The sequence below is a fragment of the Protomyctophum bolini genome (assembly GCF_963924005.1).
Source record: "Protomyctophum bolini genome assembly, chromosome: 13".
Lineage (NCBI taxonomy): Eukaryota > Metazoa > Chordata > Actinopteri > Myctophiformes > Myctophidae > Protomyctophum > Protomyctophum bolini.
The window spans coordinates 35,231,773-35,244,526 of record NC_137874.1 but is presented as its reverse complement, the minus strand read 5'-3'; the positions used below and the strand labels follow the sequence as shown (position 1 = coordinate 35,244,526).

Genomic DNA, 12,754 nt, shown 5'->3' with positions numbered 1-12,754 from the left:
CAGGCGGGGCGTTACCATGTCTATGCTCGGACGTAGAATAAATATACGCGTTACAAACAGATTCCAACATCACAGCAAAAAAAGTCTCACTTTGAATAGTGGTCACCCACAACTCTGGGGTGAGAGAAATGTGATTCAAACCAATCTCCACAGGGATTTTCTTTTTCCTGTGGCATATTGGTCTGGTTTCCATGCTGGGACCGCTGGCCTCGCGGTCTGGGCAGTAGCCTGACAGCACACCACAGGTTCAAGTCCTGTTCCTCACAGCCTTTGTTGCACGTCTCTCCCCATCTCGCTCCCCCTGTTCCCTGTCACCTCTCTACTATAAACTATACTGTAGTATAACTCTAACTATAAATAAAGGCAGAAAAAAGTCCCCCACTTTTTTAAAAATCAAAACAATGATCTGCATCCTTACAGTTTGTTGCAATCACAATCAGGCGTGCTATTATCGGTTTGTTATGTTTAGACCAAATTCCTTCCACCGTATAATTCAATTCAACAGACACATTACAGGATCACAACCAACCGTGTAGCCAATGATCTCATTCAGAGATTGTGTAACATTTTCCCAGAAGATTTTAACTTTAGTACGAGGTGAGCCCTTACCAAGTGATAAAACATACCTTGCTCCTGTTTACAATGCCAACATACACGTCAGAATCAGATACACCCATCCTATGCAATCTAACAGGAGTGAAATGTGTTCTGTGTACTAAATTATAATTGATCATTCTATTCTTTACCGATTGTGAATTGTTTTCCAAATATGATATGTCATTCTTTAGTATCTAACGTTGTACCCTCGATTAAATTGTACGGCATTCCACATTTTACCATTGATTTTATTAATCAATAATATACAGTAGTTTAAATGCAATTGTGTCCTTCATGTCTTATGACATCCAAATTCAGTGAATGGGCTAAAACATGCATTTCAGAACCAATGTAAATACTAAAGGGTTGTCCTGGACTGGTTTGTTGTTGTGTTTCAATGCAGTAGGTGTAGGTTTGTGGTTGATTGAATACCTTATCATGATTATTACAGACAGTACAGTCAAAGGTTATGCTAAAGAAAAACTATGCACTAAATTAATCAGTAATACAATACAAATACAGTACAAAACATTGGAATAAAGCTCAGTAGAATCATACAGTAAAAGAGGGGGGGGGGGGCAGAGGATTCTACTATCGAGATGTTCAAGGAGTTGTATTATCTGTTCACTTGTATTTTGAGGACAGGAATTATTTTAGGTTAGTTTTGAGTTTTGAGTCGCAAAGCGTTATGTCTTTTGGTAGGTCATTCCACATTTTGGTGGCAGCACAGTTGAATGCATTTAGGGGGGAAATGAGCCATGCGAGGCAGCCGTTCTCGCCACTATTCTAGTCCCTACATTCAATTTAGATTTCCCCAGAGACTAATCAGTAGACAGATCTCTTTTCGTTTGGCTATGCCAGACTAGTGCTTCTGTAGTATTGGAATAATTGAGGCATATCAATCCACTCATGTAGCATACAGCTAATGTGCCTAAGGGCAGTGTATGTCATTTGTAAAAAAAAACAAACACACAACAAACAAACACTTTTTATCAGAGGGCTATCTGGAGCAGCTGTAATATTTGAAATCAAAGGAAAATATATTTTTAAAAGTATGAGTTCAGAACTGACCAATACAAGTAACATTCTCAAACTGCCACGTTACATTTTTAACACCACATTGTAGACATTATGAAATTAATTACTGTTCTGATATCCCCTTATTCCACTGTAGGTCTACCTTCATTCTTCAGTGCACCTTGCTCTTTCTTAGTTCAAAGTACTTCCCCTTTAATGCTGTGCCAGCATGTGGGCATTCTCTGCCATGTTTCTCACTGCGATGCAATTATATCACCTGTCACACTACATGATTTGTGGCACAACGTTTTCCCCAACTGCCAGAACTTTGTCACAGGCTTGAAATCCACAGCAGCACTGTGGACAATCAGTGAGCCTGCAGTGCACGGCAGTGCAAGTATTAAGGGCTGTTCAATATAGTCTCTGTCGGGTGGGAACCTCATATGTCCAAAGCAGTAACTTTTCTGGACTCAAATTCAAAAATAGGAGAAGTAGCAGATGGACAAACTCAAAATGCATTGCATCGCGCCACGCTTCGATCTGGTGGATCTGCTACTTTTGATACATTTGTGTGACGCTGTAGTATGATCAAGTAGGGCGTTTATTTATGCAAAAACACAAATAGTCCACAACTATAACGACAACGATAGTGGTGAACGATATCGTTTGAAGCATTTTCAGAGTGATTTTATGAACGATAGATACACTGATAGTCTGATAGAATCAAAATTCATCAGAAGGGAATCTGGTGGATGCAGTCGGTCTCAACCTTGGAATCAGTGGTTGTTTTGCTATTGACGGAGATGAGAAGACAATTATGAATAGTCAACGCAAGCTGGTAGGCTAACATTACCTCAGGTGCCTACATCTTGCATCCTTAATAATTAATCACCAGAGTCAGATTATCCACATGACCTATTGCATGTGTCTTTCATCATCACGGAAGGGGATCTCTCTCTCTCGCTTTCTCTCTTGCTCTCTCTGCCTGGAAAGACAGTCAAAGTAGTACATTGGAAGGAGAAGGGGAGATCAACATTTACACGGCTGTTTAAAACCTGGTATTCCTATTTTGGGGAAGGTTCACGTGTCACGTTGCAATGCGTTGTGAGCTTGAAGATTGTCTATTTTCACAATTGGGCTTAAGTAGTTAATCCCTTTTCAATCAGGAAAGACAAAAGTGATGCAAATGTTTATCATTTCTGAGGAGCGTTTACAGGGGATACGACTAGAATTTGTAAAAAAAAATAAAAAAAATAATAATAATAATATATATATATATATATATATAATATAATAATCTCACGTGCCCCCCTGGTGTGGAAGAACCTTGGCACCCCTTGAATGTCAGTCAATCCTGCTGATGAGCGTCTTATTAACATCTCTCTCTCTCTCTCTGTGTAGCTGAAGGCAGTGGGGTGATCATCGTGATCATTATCCTGTGCATCCTGCTGTTGGCCATCTTGGGCAGTGTTCTCTACTTCCTCCATAAGAAGGGCAAGATTCCCTGCGGACGCTCCGGAAAGCAGGAGATGTAAGTGCCGTCAGATGCTCCCAGTTCTGCTTCATTGCTTATAAAATCAACCACCATTCGAGAAGGAGAAATATAAATAGAGAATACAGAGAGACTTTCAGCCCTACAGCCAACCAGAAACGACTTACATCTCAGAGGAAATGATTGTACCATTTACTCCACTACAATTATTTCACAGCTTTAGTTACTTTGCAGATTTAGATTATTAATTATTAGATTTAGATTATTATTAGTAAATAATCTGAGTACTTCTTCCACTACTTATTTCCTGCTGTGTTGTCAGCTTTCAGATATGATAACTCTGTGATTACTTTGTCTGCAGCACCAAAGAAAAGACCACCAAAGATGACATAGTTGTGGAGATGAAGACAGAGGCGAAGACGGAGGAAGTAGTCCTCCTGAAGGGAGTCAATGGGGACCAGAAGGCTCCCAGCGACCAGGTAACTGCAACAAGTATGACATATGGACTATTGCACAAAACAATGGCACTTGGTGAACCCTAGCCAACAAAGTCTGAACACATAGTAAGCTAACAAAAGGTACATTCAAGGAGTCACAGGTATTTTCCAGATGTAGGCGCAATTGTGTTATTAAAGGGTGAGTGATATGTGCTTGTTAAAAGCAAGTGAGCTGTGGTTTCTGTAGCCCTGTCACATCACTGACTATGATGCTGACCGTGACGGTGATACTGACATGATATGGATGAGCAAAAAGCAGGAATTAAAACAATTCCAAAACCTGTTTATTTTATTTTGTTGTTGTTTTTTAGTTTTAGTTTTTTTTTTGTGTGTTGTTGTTGTTTTGCTTTGTGATGGAACCGGGGAGGGTGGGGTATATGTGGGGTTGTTTGTCTACAAAAATTAAAAATCTTATAAATAAAGTTATATAAAAATAAAAAATAAACAATTCCAAAAAGGTAGCACATCCAAAACTGTAAATAAATGGCGGACAAAGATGCAACCATTGCTGATGCGCAACCTCTTTTTCTCATTTATGATATTGATGATGTCAGCATCATGACATTCAGATTAGGGCTGCAACAGTTATATAAAATAATAATCGATTAAATAAAAATGACATGGTGTTAATATTCAATTACTTTATTGGGTATGTCATTATGAACAGTGAAAACGGTGTAAAGATGTTTTGCTTTCCCTGCTTGGTGATGATGTTATTAACATGTGTCCGCCCCTCTCTCCCTCCCTCCCTCCCTCCCTCCCTCCTCCTTGGAGTAAAGTACCTGGAGCTGCAGAAGTGACACGTGCAGAAGGCAGTGCTGTGAGCGGGCCAGCTGAAACACAACCTGTCCCTGTGGAAGCCCCCTTCCTTCCAACAGCAGCACCACTACCACCACCCTGTGGAAGCCCCCTTCCTTCCAACAGCAGCACCACTCCCACCAACATGCTCAAACACAACCTGTCCCTGTGGAAGCCCCCTTCCTTCCAACAGCAGCACCACTACCACCACCATGCTGAGCCCTCTGAGGACCTGCTTCTGCAGCCATCACTTCAGTTTCTCTACTCCAGTGGTTCTCACCTTTCTTTTTACATTTATCCCCAATAACTCTTGAGAGTGTACAAATGGAACCGAATGGACACGTTAATGGTCCATTTTGTTCCATTTGTACGCTCTCACATTCAAGGCCAAAACATACTCCTTTCCGACGTCGGAAAATCTTCCGTTTCGGACAGGCTTTCCGAACTATAGCTCAAGAATCAGGACATCTGGAGGTGCACGGGTTCCGAGGAAAGGTTCTGGGATCGCCCCTTCCGACGCTCGGAATAACGTTACTTTGTAGTTATGTCACCTCCCTTTCCGAAGAAATGTTCTGACGTCGAAAGGAGTATGAACCATGCTTTTACATACCATGTCCATTTTGGGACCCCCCCCCCCCCCCATTTCCAACCACTGCTCTTCTCCACCATGTACCGCAGTATTGGATTTATTTTTTATTTTTTGCCAAATTCCTACGGGGAAACATACGATTCAGAATCACGCACCAGTATATAGACGCACCCATATTCATAAACACACACAAACACACCAACTCATAACACATACGATGACAAAGACCACAAGGTGTGTACATACAGTATACAGTACTTTTTTCTCTCTTTTTTTTGAAGATGTTTGAATCGATGGTTCTTCAAGTTTTTTGTTGTTTTTTGCCCCCCCCCCCCAAGAGATATGTAGTCGTTTGCCGTTTTGCGTGTGTTGACGTGTGTATTATCTGCGTCATAAACTTTATGAAAGTGTACATATTATATATATTATGTTATTTAAGATATTTTGGCAACAGATTTCTTTTCATACAGTAGTCATCGTTTCATCATGTTTTTGTTTTTTTTGGAGACGTTTTCGTCTTTGGCTTGCCTGCGTCACAGACTAGAGGACCTCCTGGGTCCACTCACTGTCTTCTGGGTTTGATGATGTCCATCCAAAGCTCTTTCTAAAGAACGTAGCCATTCTGGGTGGCGCTCCAGTGACCCCTGGGCACACTCAGAGAATCACAAGTCCCTACACTGAAGCTCAACTGCCATGACGGAATTGTCTGTTTTCCGCTATAAGAACTTAAGTGAACCGTGCACCGTGCCATGCAACGTATTTGACGGGTTCTGCGTTTGTTTCCACACGCTATATGTCTCGTTTTCAGACGAGGTTCTCAGAACCTAATTTGGTGCCCTGCTCAGTAAGTGGTATAAAGAAATGCGGAACTACAAGCTCAGAACGCACAACCAGTGGTGGCTCTGGTCATAATGGAAAAAAGTTCTGGGTTACTGATCGCAGTGGAAAAGAGTCAAAAGTCAGCTTTAACATGGACATCTGAGCCAGTACTCAGATCTTATCTGCACTGTTGTATAACTATAAAGCCCATTGGGACTTGTATAGGAATGTGTTAACAACACCCAAACTCAAGAACCCATCCCTGTCAGTAGCCATGCTTGACATTTCATGGTGTGAAATATGTATGTGCTAAAGGATTAACACCTGCATTCATGGAGGAGTCCTTATTAAGACAGTTCAATAGAAGGTCGCCCTGGAATACAATTCTAAGGAGATATTTGTGTCAAATGGGCTTTAGCTACAATTGTTGTTCAAAAGAACCTCGTCATGAAACATCATGTTTCATGAGAATTGAAGGCCACTACAATTGAATTCAGCGATAACATGTAACATGTTGAAGAATATTTAGGATCTCATAATTATACTGTGTTGCAATGCCTTCGTGTCAATTGTGTAAATTTACATACAGTAGACCTTGTGGTGGACAGCTGCCTAGGGGTGTCGGCCTCTCAGGAGAAGCTAGGAGCCTAATTCCGGTCTATGTAAATTAGGGGTCTGTTGACGTAAAGGGACAGAGTGATTGAATCAAAGGACTTTGCTACTATAATAGATATGCACCGTGTCGACCCGCTTGACCAATGTGGAATGTTTAAAAAGGTGGCCTACAAGGCTATCGAGTCAGTCAGTCGAGGCGCGAGCCTTGTGGGAGACGTTAGCCATGCACTCTGCATGGCTGGCGTGAGAGATTGCTGTTGCTGTGTATGCTGTACTCCGTTTGAATAAACACCATGGAAGTTCTCTTCGTCTGCTGCGTGCGCATTTCTCCTCTGTATGGTATATTATATACATCAGATGGTGCCAGAAACCGGTCGTGTTGGTGTGTTTATCACGTCAGATGAAACAGTACCAGCGGCTTTTTTTTCGTCTAATTCGGTGGAGGGGAGTTTTTTGTGAGCGGCGACGGAAGAAGCTTCAGCGGACCCGACCCGGCCGTGATCTCTTGTCCATTCGCAGCGGGGATGATGACGACGGCCACCGCGAGGAGTGTTGTGCGACGGGGACCGATGACGAGCCACCGGACGGGTGTCACGGGTGAGCTGCGGTGAGGTCGATGGAGCGGCGACAGCCACGCGGAGGCCTTGGTCATTCATCACGTCGGCGCGGGGACAGCGATTGCGGGCGGGGATCGGTGAGACGCAGCGCGGAGCAGCAGTGGCCGACTGACCTGCAAGCTGAGGGCCTTCACAGAAAGGGGTCTGTGATGACGGTGTTCCGGGCTTTTCTTTTCGTCCCATCTCTGTTTTGAACAGAGTTGGGAGGGGGGAGAATGAGATGATGACGAGGACAGCGGAGAACAGCAGTGACTGCAGACTCTTGAACTTTTATCCGTGCAGCTGAGCGAACATTTCGAGGTAAACTAGAATGAGCAGCATACAGAGAAGAAGTTTCCTTTGTTCGTACAGAGAAAAGATGGACTTTCTTCTCTCTGTTTAACAAATTGTGCGTCTCGTTTGTTTTCAGCATGAATTATAATAGGCCTCATGTTGGTATGTGTTTGTCGTATAATTAGATAAGTTGAGTCATTTAGCCTAATTATGAGTCAATGAGGTATTTTCCTATAAGATATGAAGAGATATATGTGATATTATTGTTAGACTCTGGCGTGGAATGTGTATCTACTTGGATCACCAGTGTGTGATGTTGGTCAGACGTAAATCCGAGAGTGGTTTAGCTGGCATTGTGTATTTAACATTGGACAGCAGAGTTTAGTTTGTAAATCATGTAGGTTATTACGTATCAAAAAAAAGTGCTCTTGTAAAAGGGAGCTGAAAGCGGCATATGTATTGTTTAATGTCTGTTACCTGTATTAATCATTTTTCCATTATTCATATACGTATGGATGTCTGAAAACCATGTTGGGGGAATTCTGTACTGTAAGGCTGTTATTTTTGGTTTCTCGAATGTATTGTCAAGCTGAGGGTCAAGGGGGGTGTAAGGTAATTATGGTTCCATATTTTTAGATGATCATCTTGTGATGATCAAGGGGGGAATATGAAGAATATTTAGGATCTCATAATTATACTGTGTTGCAATGCCTTCGTGTCAATTGTGTAAATTTACATACAGTAGACCTTGTGGTGGACAGCTGCCTAGGGGTGTCGGCCTCTCAGGAGAAGCTAGGAGCCTAATTCCGGTCTATGTAAATTAGGGGTCTGTTGACGTAAAGGGACAGAGTGATTGAATCAAAGGACTTTGCTACTATAATAGATATGCACCGTGTCGACCCGCTTGACCAATGTGGAATGTTTAAAAAGGTGGCCTACAAGGCTATCGAGTCAGTCAGTCGAGGCGCGAGCCTTGTGGGAGACGTTAGCCATGCACTCTGCATGGCTGGCGTGAGAGATTGCTGTTGCTGTGTATGCTGTACTCCGTTTGAATAAACACCATGGAAGTTCTCTTCGTCTGCTGCGTGCGCATTTCTCCTCTGTATGGTATATTATATACATCAATGTGTTAACAACAAAAACCATTAAATATAGACGTGATTTGACATCTAAAAGGTGTCCATTATCCTGTAAACAAGCCTTTTCTATCTGGCTGCAATTGTTACGCATTAGTTTAATTGTGACATGTTCTAACAGCTACTACTAGAACATAATTGAATATTCAATTAGTCAACACACCTTTCATGTATATTCAGAACAAGTGGTGATTGAAGGAAAAACAAATGAAAAATGCAAAGCATTTAAAAATGGCCCTTGCTAGTTAAATACATGCACAACACCATTAAATGTCAGCATCCTACTTTACTGTTTTGCCATTATGATGAAACAAAAACAAATCATCACGGGTAGAGGGAAAGAATCGCAGGTACCACAGGGACTGGAGCATTCAGACAAAGATGGTCTTTTGCAAACTGCTGTTCACCTCTTGTATTGTTTGTAAATAGTTTCAAACACAGATTGTCTTGTTTTGTTTTGTTTTTTGACAAGGCTGTGCATTAGTAATAATCTGCAGAGACTTGTCTTTTTATTTTATTTTTTATAATTGTTTTTAGAATGCATCATAGTACACTGAATTAAAAATGTTCCTGTTTTGTTGGTTTTGATGGTTTGTTTTGTTTTGTTTCTTTGTATTAATGGGGAAAACCTAAGGGTCACTCTTGTTTGTATGAACCATTGATTTCTGGATGCTTACTATGTAGGTTTTTCTTTCTTTGTTTTTGGTTGCCACTCGCTCGACAGTCGACACTGCCCAGTGGCTTGCTATATTTAAGCCTCAGTTAGTCATGCATGGGTGTCGCACACTGAAAATAGCTGATCCATAAGGTCACAATATGTCACACGGCAACATTTTTTGTTTTGTTTTTGTTTTTCAGTGTGCAATACCGAAGCAAGACTAAGTATGAATCAGACATTACAGTGTAGCGATATGTAATGCCCCCCCCCCCCCCTCCTTTTATTCAGAAGAAAGTTACATTTTCACAGTTTTTGGGAGAATGTCCAGGCATATCTTTGGCATGTTGAAGCTGTATCCTATCATTTTGGTTACTGCAGCCAGTCAAGCCTGCTCTCTGTTAGCCCACATGTCATACCGCAGCATGTCGTTAGCTGTCAAGCCGAAACCTTGTATCTCCATAATTCAGCTATTTATGTTTTTTAACTTTTTTCCCTAAATCAATGCCCTACTGTATCATACTACAGTGTCTGACAAAATAGCTAAAATAGCCTATCTAGAAGCTCAACTGCTATTTTTGCTTATTTTTTTTTTAATTGGAAGTTTTCATTTTCTAAAATGTATGTAAGACATACAAGGTTTCCACTCGACAGCGGCAGCATGTAGGAAGCGAAGAGAAATAGAATTTGTGCCTTTTTGTTCAGCTGGCTCTAGTTTGGATGTGAGTTGTGTAGTTATACTGTGGTGTCGTTGGAAACAGTTCAGAATGTGTAGGTCTGCAAACGAGCATTTTGTTATGCTTTCCTTTTCTTTCTCTTTTCATTTTGCTCAATATTATAGGATTTTCTTACAAATTGAAAACTTCTGTACCAGCACTGTTCCAATATTTTTGTCATAACCTTTTTTTTGTTTTTGTTTTAAAGGTGTGTAAATTAAGTACTGTACATGTTGTTATTTGAAGCTTGCATTTTTATAACTCCCTTTTTTGCAAGAAAAGCAATGCCAAATAAATAAAAAAAATGTCCAACTTGAATTGTGTCTTGTTTTATTTGGTAAGGTTGCAGGGATATAAAACAGCAATGTCTGACCGATCTGTAATCCAAAAAACAAACAAAATTTACAATGGGGCTCAATGGCAGACATTTGCACGTCAAAAAAGCACTTTCTCCTAGAAACTCCATTCACACTTTATTATTCAGCTTTTACGGAGTGTTGCGGAGGATGAGAAACATTAGCAAATTGCGGAGTGTTGCGGAAAAATTGCGGAGTGTTGCGGAAAAATTGCAGAAAATTGCGGAAATTGAAAATTGCGGAAATTTCGGAAATTGAAAATTGCGGAAATTGCGGAAATTGAAATTTGCGGAAATTGAAAATTGTAGAAATTGAAAATTGCGGAAATTGAAAATTGCGGAAATTGAAAATTATGGGCTATAGCCCATATCGTACGGCATACTATGGCACGCAGTTTTTCATCATTTTTGAGGATTTGAAAAAAATGAAAAAATGAAAAAAACGGTGGGTTATAGCCCATGTTTTTTGAAATTTTGAAAAAAAAAGTTAGCCTCGTTTCTCATCATTTTGGACCGTGGGCTATAGCCCATATCGTACGGCATACTATGGCACGCCGTTTTTCATCATTTTTGAGGATTTGAAAAAAATGAAAAATGAAAAAAACGGTGGGTTATAGCCCATGTTTTTTGAAATTTTGAAAAAAAAAGTTAGCCTCGTTTCTCATCATTTTGAACCGTGGGCTATAGCCCATATCGTACGGCATACTATGGCACGCCGTTTTTCATCATTTTTGAGGATTTGAAAAAAATGAAAAAAACGGTGGGTTATAGCCCATGTTTTTTGAAATTTTGAAAAAAAAAAGTTATTCTCGTTTCTCATCATTTTGGACCGTGGGCTATAGCCCATATCGTACGGCATACTATGGCACGCCGTTTTTCATCATTTTTGAGGATTTGAAAAAAATGAAAAATGAAAAAAAACGGTGGGTTATAGCCCATGTTTTTTGAAATTTTGAAAAAAAAAGTTAGCCTCGTTTCTCATCATTTTGGACCGTGGGCTATAGCCCATATCGTACGGCATACTATAGCGCGCCGTTTTTCATCATTTTTGAGGATTTGTAAAAAATGAAAAAATGAAAAAAACGGTGGGTTATAGCCCATGTTTTTTGAAATTTTGAAAAAAAAAGTTAGCCTCGTTTCTCATCATTTTGGACCGTGGGCTATAGCCCATATCGTACGGCATACTATAGCGCGCAGTTTTTCATCATTTTTGAGGATTTGAAAAAAATGAAAAATGAAAAAAACGGTGGGTTATAGCCCATGTTTTTTGAAATTTTGAAAAAAAAAGTTAGCCTCGTTTCTCATCATTTTTAACCGTGGGCTATAGCCCATATCGTACGGCATACTATGGCACGCCGTTTTTCATCATTTTTGAGGATTTGAAAAAAATGAAAAAATGAAAAAAACGGTGGGTTATAGCCCATGTTTTTTGAAATTTTGAAAAAAAAAAGTTAGCCTCGTTTCTCATCATTTTGGACCGTGGGCTATAGCCCATATCGTACGGCATACTATGGCACGCCGTTTTTCATCATTTTTGAGGATTTGAAAAAAATGAAAAATGAAAAAAACGGTGGGTTATAGCCCATGTTTTTTGAAATTTTGAAAAAAAAAGTTAGCCTCGTTTCTCATCATTTTGGACCGTGGGCTATAGCCCATATCGTACGGCATACTATAGCGCGCAGTTTTTCATCATTTTTGAGGATTTGGAAAAAATGACAAAATGACAAAAACGATGAGTTATAGCCCATGTTTTTGAAATTTTGAAAAAAAAAGTTAGCCTCGTTTCTCATCATTTTGGACCATGGGCTATAGCCATATCGTACGGCATACTATAGCGCGCCGTTTTTCATCATTTTTGAGGATTTGAAAAAAATGACAAAATGACAAAAACGATGGGTTATAGCCCATGTTTTTTGAAATTTTGAAAAAAAAAGTTAGCCTCGTTTCTCATCATTTTGGACCATGGGCTATAGCCCATATCGTACGGCATACTATAGCGCGCCGTTTTTCATCATTTTTGAGGATTTGAAAAAAATGACGAAATGACAAAAACGATGGGTTATAGCCCATGTTTTTGAAATTTTGAAAAAAAAAGTTAGCCTCGTTTCTCATCATTTTGGACCATGGGCTATAGCCCATATCGTACGGCATACTATAGCGCGCCGTTTTTCATCATTTTTGAGGATTTGAAAAAAATGACAAAATGACAAAAACGATGGGTTATAGCCCATGTTTTTTGAAATTTTGAAAAAAAAAGTTAGCCTCGTTTCTCATGATTTTGGACCATGGGCTATAGCCCATATCGTACGGCATACTATAGCGCGCTGTTTTTCATCATTTTTGAGGATTTGAAAAAAATGACAAAATGACAAAAACGATGGGTTATAGCCCATGTTTTTTGAAATTTGAAAAAAAAAGTTAGCCTCGTTTCTCATCATTTTGGACCATGGGCTATAGCCCATATCGTACGGCATACTATAGCGCGCCGTTTTTCATCATTTTTGAGGATTTGAAAAAAATGACGAAATGACAAAAACGATGGGTTATAGCCCATGTTTTTGAAATTTTGGCAAAAAAA

At 40.0% G+C, this 12,754-nt stretch overlaps 1 protein-coding gene across 2 annotated transcripts in view; it reads left to right on the top strand.

Annotated features, from left to right (window-relative positions):
• Nucleotides 1-6,693, top strand: part of mcama (melanoma cell adhesion molecule a) — an 84,950-nt gene extending 78,257 nt beyond the window's left edge. The window contains exons 14-16 of one of the 2 annotated variants that reach the window (XM_080780112.1): nucleotides 3,016-3,145; nucleotides 3,468-3,585; nucleotides 4,383-6,693. In XM_080780112.1, the coding sequence (XP_080636238.1) occupies nucleotides 3,016-3,145; nucleotides 3,468-3,585; nucleotides 4,383-4,403 (269 nt within the window). In that variant the 3' untranslated portion in view covers nucleotides 4,404-6,693. Of the gene's footprint in view, nucleotides 1-3,015; nucleotides 3,146-3,467; nucleotides 3,586-4,377 lie in introns of both variants that reach the window. The other variant, XM_080780113.1, reaches the window with a different exon arrangement.
• The last annotated feature ends 6,061 nt before the right edge of the window (nucleotides 6,694-12,754 follow it).